The 23,996-nt window shown below is 36.7% G+C and overlaps 1 protein-coding gene across 3 annotated transcripts in view; it reads right to left on the minus strand.

Moving 5' to 3' along the window:
• Positions 1 to 2,950: 2,950 nt before the first annotated feature.
• The window catches only part of LOC108965208 (regulator of G-protein signaling 17), a 48,778-nt gene continuing 27,732 nt past the window's right edge, over positions 2,951 to 23,996 (minus strand). For all 3 annotated transcript variants that reach the window (XM_018927443.1, XM_018927441.1, XM_018927442.1), the window contains exons 6-9: positions 9,030 to 9,110; positions 8,888 to 8,949; positions 3,853 to 4,141; positions 2,951 to 3,789 (exon numbers count right to left, since the gene is read on the minus strand). In XM_018927443.1, the coding sequence (XP_018782988.1) occupies positions 3,699 to 3,789; positions 3,853 to 4,141; positions 8,888 to 8,949; positions 9,030 to 9,110 (523 nt within the window). In that variant the 3' untranslated portion in view covers positions 2,951 to 3,698. The remainder of the gene's footprint in view (positions 3,790 to 3,852; positions 4,142 to 8,887; positions 8,950 to 9,029; positions 9,111 to 23,996) is intronic.

Raw genomic sequence — 23,996 nt, forward strand, 5'->3', positions numbered from 1 at the left:
GTATTCATGTACTTATATTTACTATTCTCATTTATATTTTTATAAAAAACAAATCATATATAATTACAATAATACAATCGTATAATGCGTACATATACATATAGTAGGTACAGTAACTAGTTTGTAATTATATCATATTGACTACATCATAATCATCATTCATTATGCATTGTTCATTATTTAGTAGCACAATATAATTTTGGAAATTAAAAACCATCATCATAATAAGTATTTACAAAATGCTTTCGATGTAAAAATTCATTTGTTTTTGTTGTTGTGGCTAATGTTGCGCTTGCTGTTTTTGTTGCTGTGATTGCTGTTGTTACTTCGCACCAAACGCGCGAATGCAAATTGTCGTGAAACTATAACTCTCACTTTTTTAATTAAAATAAAAATTATTAAAAACCGCTTACTTTATTTTTCAAAGATAACAACAACAAAAATGTAGCGCTAACAAACAAGTTACCTTGCAGGTATTGTAAAAAACATATGCACACAAATATGCATGTATATAACAGATAAATTTATAACTAGCTCGGAATTCTTTGTAACTTTAATTTCTTTAATTTATAAACTAAGTAACATAAATTCTTTAGTCGTAAATAATTACTGGAATTATAAGATTTCGCTTTCGTTTCAATTAATTTTTTTTGTTTTTTTTTGTAATACGCACAAGGTGGAATGGCACTTGTTAAATAAAACACAAAATATTTTAAATTAAATAAATACTTAAAAGAAATGAAAAGAATATATGTATATTTTTTTTTAAATTTAGAATGCGTTTAACAGCCCACTTTAATACTCTATATATATTTAAGTAAGCCAAGAGTGGTCATAATTTGAGCCTTCTATTTATATGAATACATGTACTTTATCACTGAACTTTAAATATTTTTATTTTGTACCAGAAACTGATTTAATTTAAAAAATTTATAAAACTTAAATAAAATTTATCTGCGTTAATTGAAAATATATTAATAATAATTTTATAACAGTTTAGAACCAATTTTAATTATAAAAGCTATCTAAAAATTAAAAGTCCTTTCAATAGTCCAGCCAAGTACAGTATTGGGTAGTCGAAAAAGTCTCTTCATATTTTGTCAATACGATGCTGTATCAGTCCGTGTAGCATAATAATGGTTCGCTCACACAGTTCTTTTGAAGTGAAAGATGCACCTCGCTCTGGTCGACCTATAGTTGAAAATTTCAAAAGGATRGCTACGAAAAGAACCTCAATGTCTATGAAAAATTTTAATGGACCGAATTAACAGCTGCGATTCTTTACTGGAACCAATGGTAACAGGAGACGAAAAGTGGATCAAATACGAGAATAATGTTCGAAAAAGGTCATGGCGCAAGTGCGGTGAARCTCAACAAATGATCGCAAAGCCAGGACTGAATGTGTGGTGGGATTGGAAAGTAATCATCCACTATGAGCTGCTCCGGCCTGGTCGTACGATTTATTTTATATTTTACTGTCAGAAACTAATCCGTTTAAAACAAGGAATCGAAAAGCGGCCAGAACTGATCAACAGAAAGGGCTTCGTATTCCATCAGGACGACTCYAGACCACACACATCTTTGATGTCACGGCAAAAACTGGAAGAGCRTGGCTGGGAAGTTTTAATGCCTCCACCATATAGCTCTSACCTTACACCATCGGACTACACTTTGTTTCGGATAATGCGGAACTCCCTTAATGAAGTAAAGTTGGTTAAAAGAGAAGCCTGTGAAAATTACTTGCCACAGTTTTTTGTCAAGAAACCAGAATAGTTTTCACTGATGGAATAATGTTTCTGGTGGAAAAAGGCAAAAAGTGGTGGACCAAAATGGTACACAATTGGTTCATTAAAGTCCTTTATAAATATAAAAATAAAAAAATAAATTGAAATTTGATTAGAAATATGAAAAGACTTTTTCGGCAATCCTATATTATCCTTTTAAACATGTTTTGAATAAATGCACTAATAATCCGCTTGTTTCATACTTATGTAACCTCGATTTGCTAGCTTAAAGGGATTATAAATAAAAGAAAAATAAAAAAATTAACTACGAATATAAATAACCAAAATACATGTCTGCCGTTTATCAAATTTTTTTTTTTAAGTATTTTCACTTTTGCGCAGAAATATATATTTACCACAWAAAAATGTGTAATAAGCACTTTAGTTGAATAAAAAAAAATGTTGTCATGTTTTAAAAAATTTACTTTTCAAAAATATATATTTTTTATATATATATTAAATATATATTTAAAAAATAAACGAAAACTAACCACTTTAGTTTAATAAAAACCTTTTCAGTTAAGAAATTAAAAAAAATGTGCCACCCGCACCTTGARCGTAGATACACACGTAACAAACATCATTGTTGCACCTTTAATGCCTCCCAGGCGCCTAGACGCATGCTACAACAATTTCTTGGCTGGCTCATGGCAACCAATTCTTTACAAATTAGCTGCGCCACAGTCGCGCTGACTAGATTTCAATTACATACACACTATACATATAATCTCGTGACTTGCACTTTTATATTTTGTTGCGCTTTCCTTAATTACTGCACATTTATATAACTTTGGTTTGTTTTTTTTTTTCGTTTTCTAATGGTTGCTTTTGTTTGCTAACGGTTTCCAGGCATGAGTTCTAGCCAATTGGCATTACATATGTAATTTGTGCGCATACAATTCGATAGAATATTTTTTTTTTTGTTGTGTTTCTTTTTTATTTTCCCCACCCACWCGCTTCTGCTCGAAGTCCCGCAAATCGCTTTGTGCCCTTGATTTCCGTTAATATTTGTGCCTATGCCATTTACTTTTACATTATTTTTATAATAAATGGTTTGTCATTTAAAATTTTTATATTTTTAAGGAATTACATATTGCTTCATTTTTTAATATTTTTTTTAATTTTGTGTTTTTTTTTTCTGTTTTGAACATGCTATTTTTTTAAAAACCGAGAAAATGTGGTATAAAATTGTTAAAGCACACTCATATGTGTATGTATTAGTATCTTTTATTTTTCGAGATTTTTCGCATACGTGTGCAGATCGCAAGCAACAGTACTGAAGTAACGGTATTCTGCTTTGCATTTTGGCACGCAGCCATACATACATACACTTAACTGCCGATCATGCGCGAATTCGCTGCATACATATAAAAATAACTCTGTAGGTATGTAAGTACATAAGTAAATAAGTCAGTGGTACGTACATAAGTACGTAAGTAAGTATTAAGTATTCCGCTTGACGCTTAGACACTAGTAGGAAACTAAATATTGTAGCAAACCTTCAATCTTATATCTAGGTGTAGTAGATCCTTAAGTCGTACCCTTAGACATTAGTGCTTAATGCTTACTGCTTAAACGCTTAGTCCTTACTGGTGTCTAGGGCTAGAGCTTAGTTGCTACTTATATACTTAGTTGTTGCATTTCTCAAGCCCTGTGCGAACACGCTTTATTGTTTGTTTATTTGTTTGTTATTTCCCTCCAGCTTCATACTCCCCTACTTGAGTTTCAGCCGCGTTGCATGCAACTTATTCTCCTAATCACTGTTTTTTTGGATGTGCTTCTTAGTTTCTTACTTTCTTACTTTTATTAGCGTCCGCCTTCTTTCAACACTTTTCCCGCCCAACGAATTTMACCAATTGCTTCTGTCTGCTGAGCAAACATTGACACTCTGCTAGAGTGTTCCGTTGCGCGCTCTTAAGTGGGGCTGTCTGTTGTGGAAGCCGCTGCCGATAAGCTGCCGTCTTGCAATTGTGCCAGCGCTTTGAATTTCTGCGAGTTGAGAAATCTGCGTTGAAGTAGAGAATTTTTATTGAATCTGCGCGCTCAAAGTAATTTACGAAACACTCACCTTGGATATGAGTCTCGGTGCATGAGCGTGTAAATTTGKATTTGGGCTTCGTCGAAGGTGTGCGGTGTCGGCTCCACCATATTGCGATTAACGATCTCTCGTACGCGCGAGTCCAGCGATACTTCACGTGGCGACAATATCGAAATGTAATCCTCGTAAATGAGGCGCGCCTTCTCCTCGATCGCTTCGGGACTGCTCTCCTTTTTCAGCTCTTCGCAGGCGAGCCAAAACAGTATGTTCTCCTCGCTGAATTCGCTGCGTAGGAAGTCACGAAACACTTTGCGTCCAGCTGGAAGAAGAAATTGTCAAAAMAATATTTATACAATGCTAACATAAATGAGATAATAAATGCAAAGACATTTAAGCTATTTTCAAGTCCTTCCTGAAGTTCGAATATATTAAACTATAATTTATAGTCGATAAAACCTAGTTATTTCTATGCTCTTGTTAAAATGAGCAGAAAGTGCATAACGCAATTACAGTTTCGAACTGAAAACTTTGGGTCAAGAAGTTATACTGACAGATATTTTCTTCTTCTTTATTGGAATAGACACCGCTTACATGGATATCAGTTAATTTAAAGTCGAAGGGGACCTCTACATTATTTATGAACCCCTTTAGCTTATCTGTGCTATTGAAACCCTAAAGGAAAACGAATGAGTTGCATCYCCGTTCTGCTCTTGCATTCTAGCACTGGATTTCGCTGTCGATCAGAAGCTGGCACGTTTGCTGAGCACACGGACCCAGCCTTCTGACTTGGAGTACGAACGAGATCTTTCAACAATTTGCCCTTAACAGAGTCCAACTTGCCGCAAACGTAGGATACATTACTGTATATTGGCCAAAAAACAATAATGCCAAAAATCCAGTTGAATACAAATTCTCAAAGTTGTGTGGAAGAAGATGAAGTAGAAACATCCAGGTACTTTCTCCTCCATTGTCCAGTTTTGCAAAACTAAGGTTGAACTTCTCGACAGTCAAACATTTGGTGAACACGGAAACATTTCCGAAACAGAAATAAGCCTTATTAACAAATTTGTGATCTGATCAAAGCGTTTCGTCGGGTCTGGTGTTTGGTCAAGGCAGAACTTTCTTAATGGATTAAAGTTGGCCTCAAGAAAAAGCGAAAAGTTTTATACTGACGGAATAATATCTCTAGCAGAAAATGGCAAAAAGTGGTCGACGAAAATGGTACAAAACCGTCTTCTGTATCGGAACCCACACTGAACCTCAAGTAAATTATACCACCACTTCGTAAATACAGTATAAGTGCCAATAAAGACCAGTTTCTAGAAAATGCAATGAGTGGTGTGACATACGGTGGATTTGACCCACACAACTGCTACATAGCAGTTAAGTTGTCTGCGCCAAGATAATCAATTAAAACCACTTGGCCCAACATACTTGAAGGCAGAATAATTTAGCGCCAYAATATAAGCACATACAAAGCGAATATGAATCATTTTTTTCTAGATAGCAAAGAGACAGGGAGGAAACTCTCGCTAAGTGTAGGAAATTATTTAATCAAAATTTTTAGGGGAAGGGAAATTAATTGCGGTTACGTTTCCGCAGCGGCGCAACACGCAAATCACTGTTGACTGGCACGCCGTGGAACGAAATAAAAACAACAACACCAACAACAGCAGCAGCAGCAATGAGCCATGCGACAGGTGAATCAGCAATGCTAATGCAGCTGTTAAGCGTAAGGGCATCGCGTGCCTGAAATATTTTTGCCCAGTTTATTTGCGGAACATTTATTCGAGCGCGCGTGCCATAAAAKAAAACGAAATGAATAATAGCCAGGTATGTGTAGTATAAACGCATAAATTCGTACACACACACACACACAACTCGCTTCATGGATTCACAGTTTTTGAACGTTCAACCGTATGGCATACCTCCTAAGCTGCCACTTTCAACAACTGCTCGCTGGCATTTTGTTTATTCGGGACTCTTGCAACCGAAAAGCAACATTACAACAAAAGTAAGAACAATAAATAAGAAGAAGAACAAACAGCCGGCGAATTTTCTTCAAATGTCACCAAACTCAGTTCACTCGGGTGGCTCGTGCAATTGACAGACAGAGACGTAGGGATTGACATTCATCAGCCAAACAAACAAAAAAGCATACAAGTTCARCAATCCATTTTACATGGCGGCAAGCGAGTAATGGCAGCGCGCAGCGTAATTGCTTACGACTATTGATTTAATTCCTCAAACTTGTCGTTAACTTGAGGAACATTTTTTTTACTAAACTAAGCATGAGGAATCGTTTCCGTTGAAGGCTTAGGCGGGTACTCGCTGATTTCTATAAGTGTTGAAGTGTTGATTCATCGCCCGTTTGGGTCCTCAGTTCTGTTGTTAGTGTACCCCTCTTATGCTTATTAATATTCGCATATTATTACTTTTGTTGGCATTTGCATTTCCAATCAAAGGCGAGTTCTTTGTGAGCATATTTATGCATAATATTTCTTTACTAACAAAGAAAAGTTAATAAAATATGACAGCTATAGATTGTTCGAAGTATTTATGAGTGGCTTCATTGATATTCAAGGTCATGGTAGGTTAAGCTTGTAATATCCACAGATATTTACGAATAACTCTTGGCTCTGGTAACCAAATGCAATCATTCAGTGGAATTGAATGTTACTCATACGCCCTTGTCGTGGTCTTTTGGAGTAACCTACAGCAAAGTTTGAATTTCACGTATGGTTTCACAACTACAAGGATTATAAAATCAGTATACAGCAAAATCAATCTTTCTAAATTTTATCAAGAGACTAGTCCGTAGTTCAAACATATTCAAAATCTAAAACTTGTTTAAACATTTGTGATGGAAAATAAGGCAATGCTAACATGTTTTGAAATTCAGGCAATTTGATCATTAACAGCAAGTAAAATTTAAGAATACAGTTATATCACTTTATGAAGGCCTTACATAGACTATTCTATCGCATATATGTCTCTTGTTATAATCGTTATGTTGTCCTCTCACAAATATTTGAAAGAGACCAGCAATCTAAGATAGGGAGCTGAGAAATGTCGTATCGAAGACGGCTATCATAAATTTTGCTATTACATTGATGGTATTTAAAGATATATTAATAAGTCCAAAGTTATTGAAATCAATCATTTTAAAAATAATTATGAACAAAAAAAAAATAAATTCCTATGACTGAAAAATTAGTTTTCAATATGTGTATCCCTAGTTCCCATTAGGTCAGGGTAGTCCCATATAAAAGTTATCTGACGAAATTGTTGATAATGCAAAGATCTCTAACATCAAAATTTATGTTCAAATTTAAATACTTATGTTTTTTAGCTTATTTTATTTTTATCCTGTTCAAAAGACCAAAAGCCTTCTACAAAGTACATATTTTAATAAAAAAAATTTGCAAACATATACCATATATATTGGATTATTCAAAGCTTCTATATCGTGGCTGCCGGGTGATTGCYTATGCAGACGATGTAGGATCAAAGGAATGTATGGTCAAAGGAAAGTTTCTGAGTACCGTGTACGAGTTCATGCAAGAGTATCTCAACGTTGTGACAAATTGGGAGGTCAAATGTGGTCTCCCCATCAACCCAAGCAAAACCGAGAAGATTTTATTCAGTAGAAGGTATTATATGCCGGGAGACATATATCAAATGGGAGACATTCGACTGCAAACGACAGATCCAGTGAAATATCTACCTGGATAAGAAACTTTCATGGAAGCCGAATATCAAAAAGTGAGCAAAAACGGCGTCGATTGTCTTATAAAGCTGTAGAGCAGCCATTGGCAGGTGAGGTCTCACACCGAAAGTAGCCTACTGGCTCTATGACACCATGTCAAGCCCATTATGTTCTATGGAGTCTTTAGATGGTGGAAAGCAAAGAAACTGAAGTAGAGGGACAGTGAGCTTCCTTACGGATGGGTGAAAGTCTGGGGGGAAGGTTGGTGGAGGGTTTACTGTCAGATGCTCTCTATCAACTCCAAATTCAGACAGTGTCTTCCAAGGAGAGGTTGWTACAACGGAGTGCAGCCACCATCAGAGAAGTGAACATTCACTCAGATAGCAGAACGGCGATACAAGCCTTGAACTCATTTAGAGGAGGATATCCGCGCTATAAATAGCATTGAGTGGTTCGCTCGCTTCCATTCCCGAAATTTCGATGCGAAAGATGCACCTCGCTCTGGTCGACCTATCGTTGAAAAAGTCGATGAAATTAYGGAAAAGATTGTCTGTGAAAAATTTAATGGACCGAATTAACATTTGCGATTCTTTGTTGAAACGAAATGAAGTCGAACCATTTTTGCAGCCATTGATAACAGGAGACGAACAGTGGATCAAATAAAACAAGTGTTGGGACGCCTGAGTGTTTGGTGGAATTGGAAAGGAATCATCCACTATGAGCTGACCTAGCCTGGTCGAACGATTGATTCTATATTTTACTACCAACAACCGTTGATATTGAAGCAAGAAATAGAAAAAAACAGCCAGAACTAATCAACAAAAAGGGCTTCGTATTCCATCAGGACAACGTTAGATTACACACATCTTTGATGACTCTGCGAAAACTGGGAGAGCTTGGCTGGGAAGTTTTGATGCATCCGCTAAATAGCTCTAACCGTGCACCATCGGACCACCATTTGTTTCGGTCAATGAAGAACTCTCTTAAAGGAATACAGTTGGCTTCAAGAGAAGCCAATGAAAAGTACTTGTTGTTTTTCGCCGAGAAACCAGAAAAGTTTTACACTGACAAAATAATGTCTCTCGCAGAAAATCGGCAAAAAATTGTGGACCAAATTAATGCATATTTGATTAATTAATGTTCATTATAGAAATACGAAAAGACTTTTTCGACTACCCTATATTACTATTATTCTCACAAAATTCCAAAGCAAAAAGTGACTTTAAGTCGGATTGTTTTTTTTTTGTTTTGAAAACTACCAACTAATTAAAAGAGACTATGATGCCGATATTATAATCTAGTTTTATACAAAAATTTTAAATATCAATAAAAAAAAATTCTTTATCTTTCACTTACTCGCATTTTTCATTAGTAAATCGAAATTTTTACCCCAACTTCGTATTTCCTCGAGACTGGGTCTATAACAAACGAAAAAGATGAAAACATTTTATCACACAGAAAGCATAATATATGGAAATTATAAATTGTTTATACTTACTGTTCACCGTCCAAAAGCAAATCCACGCTCGCTGGATCACGTCTTGTTGGTGCATTGTCTTCCGCATTTTTTATTGCCAAACTGGAAGAATCAAACAAAAAATACGCGGAATTCAAAATAAGGTTAATATAAACATTCACCTACAATATATACTCCCATCTAGATACATAGGTACATATATACGCCACGAATATTGTTTTGCAATACAAATTATATTTATTCGTAAAATAATCTGTTTGGATTTACATACACGAGTATGTGTGTATGTGTGCGTATATCCTGCTGAATAATATGTAGTAGATATGCATATATACACTACATGGGTATTTCCATTGAATACATACAGAGTGAACAAAGTTTTCTGCATAAAAGCACTCATGCCGCGTAGAGTTGAGAAGCGTGTGCGACCAGCTGTTTAGCTATTTAGCATAAAACTAAATCACAGATACTGTCTGCGGTGACTGACTGTTGTGTAAATTCATCGTGAATTCAATTAGAGATGGAGAAGGTGAAGGCGAAGGAGAGCCCGGTCAGAGCACTATGATCGTCGTATATGTACGTGCTCCGCTAGCATTCGCGGTGGTGGGAGTAGGTGGAAATGAGAAAGGGAACTTTTGACATAATTGCCTTAGTACATACGTACATGGTATGCGCGAGTGCCCATCAACAGCGCTAGCATAAAAACCATTTTTAATTTATATACATAAATTTTAGTTTACATATATACACTTGTATATATAAATATGTGTGTGTGTATTTAGAGGTTGCTTATTAAAGTACATTTCCCTCTAACTTTTTATTTATTTTCTTTGTTTGGCGTGCGACCACATGAAATGTGGCAGAAGCGTAAATTTTGCATTACAGTTCTGAAGTGTGGAAATTTTGATATTTTTTTAGGAAAAATGTGCAAGGGTTTCAAGGTGATGAATATATGAACTTAGAATAATTTGTGTTTATTTTTTATTTTTTTGTGAATTTTTTAAAATTTAAGTTAATGGCTTTCAGTGTTCGGAAATAATTTTTACAAAATAGAACTTGCTTTATTATTTATGTTGTAGTTTGCAAAGAATTTATTTTCAAGACTATTAAAATTCTAACTGTTTCCGTTACCTCTATAGTTCTGAAAAAAAAAAATCAATGAACTGTTATTTCTTCTACAGCTTAAAGGAATGCTACTATTTTCGAAAAAGTACTTATTTATAGTGAATCGCTCTGAATCTGAATATATATTTTAATCAGAATTATCAATAGAGGTATTTATAATTATATTTTACCTCATTTAGCACATATTTCTATTCAAATCTGCATTATGTGGTCTAATCATTTTCTGATTGAAAAATATTAAATTCCATGCAGCCGTTTGCAATCTGTGGCACAAATGAATTTATCATGTCAAAGTATCAAACTTTCAAGAAGTTAAAATATATATTTCAATATTTTAAATATTAAGCTTTTCTAAAAATTTAGAATGTCAGCAAACTCTCTTAGTCAACCCGTTCGACTACCTGTCTATACGTGAAATAGTTCCATAATTGTTAAGATATCGAACTGAAATTTGGCACAGACTATTTCTGAGACAAAGCTACAATACGCCAAAAAATTATTGTAATCGGACTCATAGCTGCCATACACGCAGAGCTATCRAAACCGAGAAAAATATATATTTGTACACTTTTATGCCTTAAGARGTGAACTKTGTAGTGTWTTRCARYTTCGTTGCAGCCGMAGTTAAACTTTTTTCTTGTTTTATATACTTTCAAAAATCGCTTCAATACCATATTATTTATTTTTAGCAGAGCTTCAGCATTTCATTTATCCTCGCTATCGCTTTTTCACTTATATTTGTACACATATATTGCATGGAAATTTATTTTTGCTCGCTTATCATTTCGACAACACGTTTTCCCATCTGGTTTGCTTTGCTATTTGCTTTATTTTACCGATTTATTTTCAAACTTTTATCAACAGAGTTGTTTACTTCTTTCAGTTATTATTTTTGTTTTTACAGATAAGCAGTTATCTAACATTCAATCGATAGTTTGTAATGCGAGTCAAAATCGATAAACCAAAACAATGATTTCAGCACAACGATGTGTAAGTTGCTGAAACAATACTCTCGTTTATGCGTTTCCAAATCGACGAAATTAAACAATATTTGTTGTCGTATCTATAAACATTTTGTKTAAGTAATTGTTTGCAGTTTCACTTTAATTATCATTTGTTAGCGCTGTCACCTACAAACTTACCTTTGTTTCAATTTCTTAAACAAATTTCGCCAACGTTCACTCATAACGTCTGCCACAGGTACCACAAACACTACTATCACGTTGCCGAATGGTCATACAGTTCGATTTTAGGCAACAAATTTCAGAGAGATTTCGTTCGTTTCGTTTCGTTTCATTGCATTTCCTTTGTTCAAGTCAATCAATCATTTGCCACATTAGCACCACCTCCTGCAGTCAAGCGTATGCACACGAAACTATTATTAAGCAATATCTTATTATTGTTGTTGTTGTTGGCGATCATTAAAAGCACACCATCACTGGCCGAGCTGAGGAAACAATTTTTCAAAGCTTAGTCAACACACTGCCACAGGAACACGCATACTCACACAAGCACATGCACGCGCTTAACCATCGACATGAAAGTATATTATTAATTATAGTTACTCATACGCCCGGTTGTACCAGTTGTACCATTGAAAAAGCACTGCAACTGTATGTTGAAGCATTTTGTTGCTTTAACTGCATAATTAGCCAAAGTTGTCGGCAGCAGTGCGCACTCGGGCACCCGTGGCAGTGCCGCYAAATGGCAGGCCGCATACAAATTGGCTCACACCAAAGTGTTGTGTTGTGCACAAGAAATGAAATCTCGCTACAAAACTTTCAMCTTATGCGACACCTCGGCCTCGGCGATGAAAGTGCGCGCCAAGCCCGGCARGTCTGAGGTAAGTTAACAGCAACCATTAGCTTGACATTGCCGAGGTTTCGCTTACTGAGCTCCTAGAATACATTACGAGTGCTTGACTGCCACCAACAGTTGCATTTGTTTTAWTACTTATTACTCATATAGGTAAGCTTGTGTACGTAGGTGTGCACATAAGTGGCTCAGTGGCCCAGTGCCGTTTGTATGCGGCACAAAGGCTTTGGTTTTGTTCGCATTGTTGTTGTTTGTTTGTTTCTATTGTTATTGTTGTTGTTTTGGCACATTTAAGGACAATATTGACATGGTGCTTGAGAGGGATCTAGGCACACATACAAGYATGTACACAAATACATGTGCCGTGGGTGCAACTATGCGCACACATTTGAGCCGGCATATGTAAATACTTGTCTGTACTTAAGTAGTATACTGATGGGTAAGTGTGTATGCACTGCAATGGTATATGCACCTTTAGGAACCTGTTGCAAATGTTGCATRTACAACATGCAATAAATAAGTAGAATGAAATCAGTTAGGTACTTTAGTACGAACATCAGCAAAGGGCTAGTGAAGACCTCCAAAAAGTAAAAATTCTAGCAAGCACCCATATCACACAGTTTTAGGGTTCATTCAGTGATCTGGAGGTAATTATACCCTGAACAAAGTATATTAATTTTGCGACGAAATGTATAAGACACAGATTGAAACTTCAGAGACCTCATAATGTATGTATGTAAATAATCAGCATGATGACCTGAATCAATTTACCGTCTATCAATATCTCTGTATAATTTTTGTTCTATGTTCATCATTGTTTCCTTGCATCATCCTCTCATGAAACTAGTTATGGATGTCCAAAGCTTAGAAATGAATTATTAAGAACCCTTTTAACTAATACGAGCCAAGAAACAACGATACTCACTACTCTTTCTYATTATCTAAAACAAGTGACTCAGGTAGTAAACTGTCGACAGAAGCAATATTTCCCCCCTCACTTCGGCACTTATTGTGGCAGAGAAAATCCGCAAAGCCGTCACTGGTTTCCAATTAAAGTCACACYTATTCATAGCACACTACTTATGCATTGCGTTTTYAATTCCCAYGCGTAGAAGGGCAAATAAAGSAAGCAAAGCGTAAAAGRAAAACTAAAGTTAATTTTTCAACGACTGCCAGCAAAGCCTTCTCAAGTGTAGCAGGCGAAATGTGAGCGAATGGCTGTGGACATGACACTGATATCCAAAGCATATTTTATGTATGTGCGCGTTTATATGCGTGTGTGTGTTTACTTTTGAAAGCATGTCGAATGGTGACATGTGTTTTGGCAGGTTTATTTATTTACATATATTGTAACGACAAGAGGGACCTGTTCTGTGGACGGTGGGACAGCGTGCACTAGTTACGTACGTCTGTATATGCACTATATATAGGTAAAAGGTATACAAAGAGTGCTGAAATGAACAAATTGAAAAATAGCATAGTTTTCCGTTATTGATTTTGGACATGAAAACTAATTGCTTTGCCATAAATGGAAGCTTCAAATGTAAATATAAAATGACAGCCAATTACATATAACAGTTGATTGATTTATACGACATTTCCACCGAACTTTAAGCACAATTTTCACTTATCGTCTGGTGAACTTGCATTCATAACACAAACTGACCGAATAACTGTTTATACGCAAGCAAATTGACAATAAAATGTTGATAGATTCAGCGAAAATTGCAACTATAGAAATTTTACTAGAATAATTTTTGTTAATTACGCAGTCCACATGTATTTGTAAGCCACTTTGTATACTCCAGGATTTCTTCTAGTTTATGAAATGAGCTTTTTGCCATTTCACCATGGAAAGATATACGATCCAACAACGAATCGAAATTATACAAATTTATTAAATTTATAAAATTTTAGTTTTTATTATTAAGTTCGGAGTCAGTGGTAGTGGAGTCAACTTTAAGAGCGCTACGTCCAATTTACATTCGTCATAATCGTCCTGTCCAATCAACAATTGAGTATCCAGTGGAAAAATTTGAATCCACAGGCACAGTAGGAAATATTCCCGAGCCAGTGAGACAAAAAGTGCTCATAGTGTCGAGAAGATTGCTGCCGCTAGCGTATGAATTGAGGAAGGCCCAAATCAGTCTCTCACAGGTCGTTCTCAAGCGTTGTCTCTGTGTCGGCGTATGACCAATCTTGCGAAAAGATCTTGGCCCACATCTTTACAAAATGAAATGAACGTAAGAACTGAAGCCGTTTGAACACCAGAACGTTGAATGTTCGTGAATTTGGCTGAGCAAACAACTTGAAAATGATCCGGATTTTCATCGAAAAATCATCTTCAGCGATGAGGCTCATTTCTGGCTGAATAGCTACGTCAAAAAGCAAAATATGCATTATTGATCAGGCAGCAATCCATACGTACTCCTTAAGTCACCACTGCATCCCGACAAAATTAAATTGGTGGGGTTTGTGTTTCRGCAAAGTCATTGGGCCGCACTTCTTCCCTGATGATCAAGACCGGCACGCTACCGTGAAAGGGAATCGCTACCGCTCAATGATAACCGAATATTTTTGGCCCGAATTGGATGCTATGAACTTGGACAATATGTGGTTCCAACAGGTCTGCAAGCGTGCCCATAATGGCTAAGCAAAAAAAAAATTATTGATATCCCAAAGTAGACAAAAAAAATTATATTTTCTCTTCAGCATTTTGATAACCTAGCCAAGCAGCAGGTGTTCGGAACTAAAACAAATCTTCTCGCCAGTTTTTAATCTTATCGCATGATACCTTATTGGACAGTGACCACCTACAACCCCTTAACTAATGAAAAACGAACTTTGCTGAGGGCGAACATGTCAATAGACCATCCAATAGTGAACCGCAAGAAGCCAGCGAAACTCCTTACCATTCTRCAGCTAGAGAGCGGAAGTCCCTGTCTTAGCAAGCTTGTCACCCTTGCAGTTTCCTACAAAATTCGAAGAATTGCGCTTTAAAGAAGACTATTTGAGTCGTTCTTTACTGCACATATTTACTAAATTAAGACCGCCAGCTATATTTTTCTTCGAAAAGCGCCTTACGAGTTTGTTTTGATAAGTTCCGCTTTTCAATGCAAATTTTTAAGAACTCCAAGACTCTTTAATTAGGCAGCTAACATTTTTGATTTAATGAAATATACGTAAATAAGGAAGGTCTATCTTAATAATACATTTTGCTCTAAAACTAATAATGTACATAAAATACCATCGATGCGTGGCTGATTTCTACTAGTTATTTGCTTGAAGATTTCGGAAGTTTCCGGAGTTAATAAGCAAAATTGCTCTAATTGAGCCGGTCCACTCAGCATTGTAGAGTTAATTTGTTCTTGTCGGATAACTTGAAAGCTGTAATCAGTTCTCAGACCATTGGCGCTCAAAATTCATGCAGAGGTCCGAGTAAAGTTAGTAAGACCGAATCTAAAAAGGGGTGAGATAGTAAAACTTAACATTTGGTCAGACTTCCAACATAGTTTTGATATTTAAAACTGCATTTTTTGCACGTTTTTAAAACATTTCTACAAACTGATAAGTTTTAGAAAATTTCGRTAAAAGCAAATGTGCTTATGAATTCTGACTCACCTAATTTAGATCACATATTGGAATTATTTGTGCGAATAATATTATTGGAAATAAACACCAAAATCACGTACATACATATAAAATAAGATATTAAGTCATTTTTTGATAATAATGYAACATTTATTAAATATTTCGTATACCTTATAATATGCCAAAGATAAACAAACTGAATTCAAAGAATTTTTTAACACCGCTAATACTCTTAAGTAAATAAATAAAGGGTGAYGCATAGTCTGATGCCAATGACTGCATTCAAAATAGATTAAAACAATCACATACATACACACACACACAAGCGTGACGAAGGAAAAAAAGAAAAAATGATTGCAAGAAGAAAAAACAACAAACAACAGCAACAATAGTAGCATTAACAATAGTGACAACAGCAATAACAACATCAAGGCTCAACACAGAGAGTTGATTACTACCCAAACTTTTTGCGCACAAAATGTGTCACCGTCTGCCAATGCGTGCTCATGTTGAGCTTTGGTGTAGCCGTGTGACTAGACGCAGTAAAGCCATTAGATTGCACCCGCATAATAAAATTAATACACTAATTTATATACATATATATATATTTATAAATATGTATATATATGCAGTRCGTTGCGAGGTATGTGCGTATGCTGTTATTATCGCGTAGAAAAATACTAGACAAACGCTATTAGCTAATTACACACACGCCGTTGCCGCGATGCAGGCAATAGACGGATCACAATTCCTTTGTAAGCACTTTTATGGCAACAATTTCGTGTTTTTTTCAGAAAAAATATACACTTTTGTAAAATCACACCACGATATATTTTTTCGGCGAATCTATGCTGGGCACGCCACTGAACATTAGCGAAAACTAACGCAATAAAGTGAAAACTCGTCTGAATGTAGTATGCAAAGGTTACTGCYACAGACACAGACACACACACGCACACTTGCGCACGGCGAATAAAAGGCACCACAATGTGAACTGTAATCCAAACAAAGTGGTTTTTACTTTTTGCGGTTAGAACGACGCGTTAGCTGGACGAGCGAAAAAATTCAACTGAATTCCATTGAAGGCGAGCGATGAGTTAAAGCGCCGACGACTAGCAATGACATGAGCGGCGCGGCGTAGCGAGCTGGTGTGYGTGCCGTGTGTGCAGCGCAATGCGGCCACATGTGGCGCGCCTGCCATTGTATGTATGCTTATCGACACACAGGTATTCTGCGCGCGTGTATGTGTATTTGTACGCATATGAAATGTATATTTCGAGACATATAAACAAAAAAATTTCAGCTAACTTCATAGATTTAAGTGGGCAAGGGGCCTTTGGGGCACTGCCACAGAATGAGAGTCGGCACGCGAGGTGCCCGCAAGCAGCTCAAACGGGCGCCAAAAGTGGGGTGTTTGCTGAAAAGGCACTAAATATTGCCAAAGCAGCACACACACACGTACAAAGGTGGCAGACTAACAGCAAACTGAAGGAATGTTGCGGCAATATACAATAAGTGGTGAGAACCCACTGAGCAATACACGCATTAACGCACACATCTACATTTCCCAAATATATATTATACATAAGTATGTTGCTGTAGACCGAATCAACAATTTTGAATTCAAATTTCTTCAAGTTACCCTTTCTTTACAATCCTTTCAGGCACTGCTCGCCAACATTGCTAAAACATATTGTTGTCCCACCACCCACTGCCACTCTCCACTCCGCCGCTGARTCGAAGTACAACCATGTGTTTTTGTACRCGTGAACAACGCCCTCAGCGCTGAGATCCCGTTGGCATGCCAACATTCTCTTGAATTTACACATTTCATCCACAACTGTCATGGCGCGCCATAAAACAATACGAACTCAATTTCCGCCACATCCTTAGCATCCTCATTATTCTTAGGAGCAACTTTGCTGCATTACTTCCGCAATGCCCCTGTGTCTGCTGGTGGCTGCGTCTATGCCGCATTCAACATGCATAATTAAAATATTTGCCAACATTTTCATTGCTTTCCGTCGCTTCATTATTGTCAAATAATCAAAATTGCTGTCGTAGTTCATGGACGGAGAGGACACGCACACACGGGTACTCGCAAACATACAAACATATATTAATGTATACATGTATGTAAACAAGTGAGTCTGTGCTAGTACACGCAGCAACACATAAGTGCTTGTATGTGTGGATTTCACTGGCACAGTCGAGTCCAGGGGTTGGCATCTCCACATACATATATGTGTATAGCAGTAAGCATAGGCCCAAAAATGCCACGAAATTCCAGCATTCATGTAGTGAAAAACACACGAAATGTTCATTGCGAATAGCTTCGTGTTTGCTAAACTTTTCGCTGGCCTTCGTGAGCTTTTCATTTATGGTTTGGCATTTTTATGAATGAAATTTCGTGACGAGCGTAAACTTTTTGGAGTGCATCTTAGTCCGGAGCGGCAAACAAAAGCTTTTACTACAAGTGAGTAAGCAGTGTTGCCATCAGCGAGGGTGTAAGCTAACGAGAATATTATTATTCTTGATATTTGTCTGAAACGAAAATAATTATTAGGTTGTCGAAAAAGTTTTTTCGTATTTTGTCAATAGATTTCGTCGCAGTCATATATCTGCAATGCTACCAATCAGATTGTATCATACCATAAGTGTTGGAAAGGTGAGACTTTAAGCTTCATTTAACAAAAAAAATACATCAAATTCGTGGAAGTTCAAAAAACGTTACAGATGCTCTAAAATGAGTGAAAATAATGAAGAAATGCTCTATATTTTGACATTTTGTATAAAATAGCGAAGAATGCCATGAAAGCCACCAYTGATATTTGTAAGATTTACGGAGACGATGCTGTATCAGTTCCTGGAATACAACAATATTTTACTCGCGTCCGTTCTCGAAATTTCGATGTGAAAGATGCACCGCGTTCTGGTCGACTTATCGTTGAAAAAGTCAATGAAATTATGGAAAAGATTGAACACGACCGTCACATAAGCAGCCATGACATCACTAAGGAATTTAACATTCATCATCAAATGGATTTGAACCATTTAAAAAAGGCTAGCTACAAAATTAAGCTCGATGTTTGGGTGGTGAAACGAAATRAAATCGAACCATTTCTGTAGCGAATGCTAACAGGAGACGAAAAGTGGATTAAATACGACAATAATGTGTGAAAAAGGTCATGGTGTGGTGAAGCTCAACAAATGATCGCAAAGCCAGGACTGAATGTGTGGTGAGATTGGAAAGGAATCATCCACTATCAGCTGCTCCAGTATGGTAGAACGATTTATTCTACATTTTATTGTCAAAAATAAATTCGCCAATCATGTGCGAAAAAGGTCATGGTCCAAATGTGGTGAAGCTCAACAAATGATCGCAAAGCCAGCACTGAGTGTGTGGTGGGATTGGAAGGTAATCATCCACTATAAGCTGCTCCGGCCTGGTCGAAAGATTGATTCTATATTTACTATCAACAACCGTTGASATTGAAGCAAGAAATAGAAAAAAATACCAGAACTAATCAACAGAAAGGACTTCYTCTTCCATCAGGACAACGGTAGACCACATACATCTTTGATGACTCTTCAAAAACTGTTAGAGCTTTGCTGAGAAGTTTTTATGCACCCACCATATAGCCCTGACCTTGCACMRWCSGAMTACMATTTGYTWCGGTCAATGCAGAACTTTCTTAATGGAATAAAGTTGGCTTCAAGAGAAGCCTGTGAAAATTACTTGTAGCTGTTTTTCGTCGAGAGACCAGAAAAGTTTCACACTGATGGAATAATACTTCTAGCGGAAAAATGGCAAAAAATATTTGGTTCATTAAAGTTCATTATTATTTATTATTTTAAAAAAATATGCTGAAATGTGACTGGAAATACTACAAGACTTTTTCGACTACCCAATATTAKAATACTTTTCTAATTTTCTGCATTGCTTACTCAAAGAAAAATTATCCGATCACTATCAAAATGTTTCGTCATATTTTGTATATAGTTCTCATAAAACTGAAATACTGATTTTAGATCTGATCAAAAATCGAACTTTGGCATTTGAAAAACGAGCAAAAAATGTAAGCAAAAGTAAAAGGAGCCATTTTGTGAATTTTTWAAATTTTTTCTAACCATAGGACATTATCTTTCAGAGATTAGTTTTTTGAGATTCAGAAACGGAAGACCGGAACGACTTTAACAGTGTTATCAACCCTTTCAGCGATTTTTTCGTGGAACATATAAATACTGTACCAGTGTTGGGAATGGAAACTACGTGAATATTCCCCTTTACCTTATCAAATTAAAGAACCACATCTTTTATATAGTATAGTAAATATTGGTATCCCTACAAAAATGTCTTTGCGACAAAAGCTTTTCCTTGTAAACTCTCTGTATTTCTTTTCTGCCTCACTCTGCCYCATTTGCTCTCTCCTTCAAAAACTACTCCCACATCGCAATTGTGAAAACGCTCTCAATTCTAATGCGTGAGTTCGAATTTCCAGCATCCACACATTCAGGCATTTCCAAGCAGTATCAGCTACGCTTTCCAGGGCGCTTGTAAGCCTGCAGAATATTCGAAAAATACAGCAGCGTTGGAAAGCTTGAAAGTGTAGTCTGCTGCTGCTTGAGGTTCACTGGTAGACAGGGTAATATGGTATGTGTCTAATCTGATTGGAGCAATTAGGGAAGTTATAATATTATTACCGAATGTACATTACATACATAAATGTAGGCAGAGCAATGCTTTGATGTGCGCTCGTTTGATGTTTTGCTGCCATTTTACACCTCTAAGTTATACACACGTACAATGCAAGTGTTGGGTATTAGTATTAAATGTCGTATAGTCCTTTAATTGGCGCTATCAATCTGGCTTTCATTAAACTATAACTTAATGAGGTTTCCCACAAGCTAATGCGCTAGCAACACAGCAACAACAACAACCAGCTGCATAAAAGTAAATAATTTCTGCACATGTCGGTATATGTACTGGTTGTGCGTTTGTGCCTTGGGCGCTACGCCTAAATTTAAATGAATGAATCCGTAGCCTAGCCGAGAGTCCAGCCATGCTGCGGTTGTAGACATCCACAATTGTGTGATTTGCTACAACATACATGCATACTTTTTTTTTCTATTTGTCCTCGGCACTTGCGTGGTATAAATGTGTGGGTGTGCGTATAAGTGCATACGTGTATGTGAGAAGTCATGTGGTACGCCCTTTGAACGCCCACGTGTGCCTCACACCATGCTCGTTTTTATGGTTTTTATGGATTTGCTACGGTTACAGCTCATCCATCAGAGCAGCTGTGCCACAAAACAGGCGCAAAATGGCATTATTGTGACTTTAGCAGATACCAACCGTATTTACATTGTTTCTATGCATACTCCTTGTACGAATGTAAGTGTGTGATGTCACAGCACTTGAACGACCATGACCGCACAAATGCGTTGAGCGTGCGGCGCTGAGTAGAGCATAAAGTGGAGTAAGGTAAACATGTGGATACAAAGAAGACGGTGCGCGCAAAAGGGCACAGAAAACAGTTGGTGAAACCCCAAAGTATTTTTTAGGTRCAGAAAAGGGCACACAAATACGCTAAAGTGAAAATCTTACGGTTATCTACCTCGAATTTCGCAGAACTTTTTTCATAACAACCCTTTTACAATATTTCATGCCAAGTTCAAATCGTCAAGCAKTCGAGTTAGTAATAATACCAGCCAAATACATGGCTGCCTGTCTCGCTCTGCTCGATATGCACAACTTTTCTGCGCACACACTCCGCCTTGTCAGTATTAGACGCCTTTGCCACCTCTTCCTCTTCTTCGTTTGCCAACTACCTGACCTGCACTCTATTTKCTCGCGTTTAATGAATGGCGAAAGTCTGCTTGTGCACAAGTTCATCGAAAATTCGGGCAATTCAGTTCTTTCCCCGCTGCGCTTCAACACACARTGCCATTCATCTAGTGGGAAAGCAACCCACACACCTTACTCCCCCAACGCATTGTGCTGTTACAGCTTCAACTTCGCACTCGCCTGGTCTCTTTGGCAATTCGGCTCAGCTCAACCGAACTCAATGTKGCTTGGCTCGCCTCTGTTGGYGCTTTGCTCACAGAGCATCGCACTCAGCACTGCGTATACGTAACATTTGTGGTTGGAATGCTTGTGTAGGTTTAATTCAATCATATCAACTCGCGCAGTACTATATACATATATATGTATGTGCATGTACAAGCGCTCTGCTGTACTTTTATATATACATACATATATATGTATGTATATGTTCTTATAAATGCGTGTTTGCGTGTGTATTTAAACTGGAAAAAAATCATCTGTAGCATTTTCTTAACTAGACTTAATTGAAATCTGACAATTTTGTATTTTGTTTTCTCCACTTGACGTTATTCCTCGCTTTCTTATCGTACTGTCGCCTGCTTGAGAGTCAGCAGTAAATGACATTTATTTGCAAAGTTGTACAGATTTAATAGAATTTCTCAAATGGCAAAGCGCACAGGCATAAAGGTCACAGCTCGGTATATACTGTAGGCGGATGGCCGTGACAAACATCTGATGAGTAATTAGCTACTCATTTATTATGCATCGAGCGTATGCCTTCAGTTTCACGTGATATGTTCTTTTGAGTAAAGAAATAGTTTTTCATAAAGGATTTTCGCTCAAAAACGTTTAGATTTTACCTTTTCTAATATTATAAAAAAGTTGAAATAATATGTTTGGCTCCGCGAATAAATAACATATGATTTTATATTTCAAAATCGAAAATTATAAATTAAACTGATTTACTAAAAAGTTTTAAAATCCAAATTAGGAATTAATATTATCAGAAAAATTAAACCAATCGACGTCTTACACTCAATAAATTTGGCCACACACCAAAAATTTATTTTTAAATAAAATKTATTTTTAAATAAAAATTTCGGGATTACAAACCAAAAACAACAGTATAAACTAACTATTGTACTCTAAACAGGTAGTTTTCGTTGACGTTTGTAACACCCAGAACGAGAATMTAGGATCTACAAGTATGTCTATAGTGTATATGTAAATGATCAGCTTGACGAGCTAAGTTGATTTAAGCATGTTCGTTCGTCTGTATACATACGAACTAGTCCTTTAGCTTTTACCTCCTCTTTTTCTCATCGGTATCGGCATCGAGACTGATCAGGATTTTCTTCGACATCGCCTAGAAATGCAGTCGATAGAGGTCAAAATACATAAAGTGAACTTGAGTAAACAGATAAGCTCCTAGTGATCTGAGACAGATTATCGCTTCTAAAACTGGAAGTATTTATAACAATTGAGATCTAATGTAATATAACACAAGTAAGAAAGGGCTAAGTTCGGGTCCAACTGAACATTTYATGCTCCCGCAACTTGCAAAAATCAAAGCGGGTGAATTACTTCAAAGTGTAAAACCAATCATATAGTGTAAAGTCAACCGGATATTTGAAAGTCCTGATATTATTTATATGGGGGCTAGGCCACGTTTTTGCTCAAATTTATTTATTTTTGGCCCAAAGTTACACCGTTATGAGTAAAACACGATATCTTATTTTCAGTGTTATAACTCATAGTTTAGCCAATATACATATGCAGTACAAAGTCACCTGGAAGTTCGAAAATATTTCTATTAGGTATATGGGAGCTGAGGGAAGTATTGGTTCGATTTAACCAATTTTTGACATACAGAAGGATAATTTCTGTTACATATATATATATCAGTTATATAGAATCAGATGGAATCTAAAATTGTGTTATATGGGAGCAGGTATTTTTGGTGTCTATTTTCACAATGAAACATAAGAATATCAAAAACATGCTACGTACTAAATTTTAATGAAATCGGTTGGACGRGTCCCAAGATATGGGGTTTCACCAAAAAGTGGGCGGTGCCACGCCCATCGGCCAATTCTCACACCGCCTCTCATAAAGCTCTCTCATACCATCTCGGTGGTCAAATTTAATGTCTCTGGCATATTTAGTTATTGATTTGTCGCGTTTTTAGTAGTTTTGAACAGTAYCGTTATTTGAGGAGTTAGCGGGGTTTTCATTCGATATCATCTATTTTYATACTACCGGTAGGAGWTCTTGTAATATTCGTGCTGAAGAATGGTTATTGTAGCTTTAGYGGTTTAGGAGCTATCTACATTAAACTTGTTAGAGAGCGAGGCCACGTCCACTTTTCAAAAAACTTTGCCGTCAGGTTGYGATCCTCTGTTCCAAGTTACATCTTTATAACGTAATTTACTGCTTTGTTGTGTCACTTTATGTGTTTTCGGTTAATGGTGTTTTGTGCGCGTGGCGGTGATCTGATTACGCCYATCTACGAACTCRATTTTGTATCAAGGAACTCACAAACCAAGTTTCACTGAGATATCTCAATTTCTTMTCAAGTTACAGCTTGCACGGACGGACGGACAGAGAGACAGTCAACCGTATTTCAACTT

Source organism: Bactrocera latifrons, unplaced genomic scaffold (genome assembly GCF_001853355.1).
Source record: "Bactrocera latifrons isolate USDA-ARS-PBARC rearing strain unplaced genomic scaffold, ASM185335v1 scaffold_137, whole genome shotgun sequence".
Lineage (NCBI taxonomy): Eukaryota > Metazoa > Arthropoda > Insecta > Diptera > Tephritidae > Bactrocera > Bactrocera latifrons.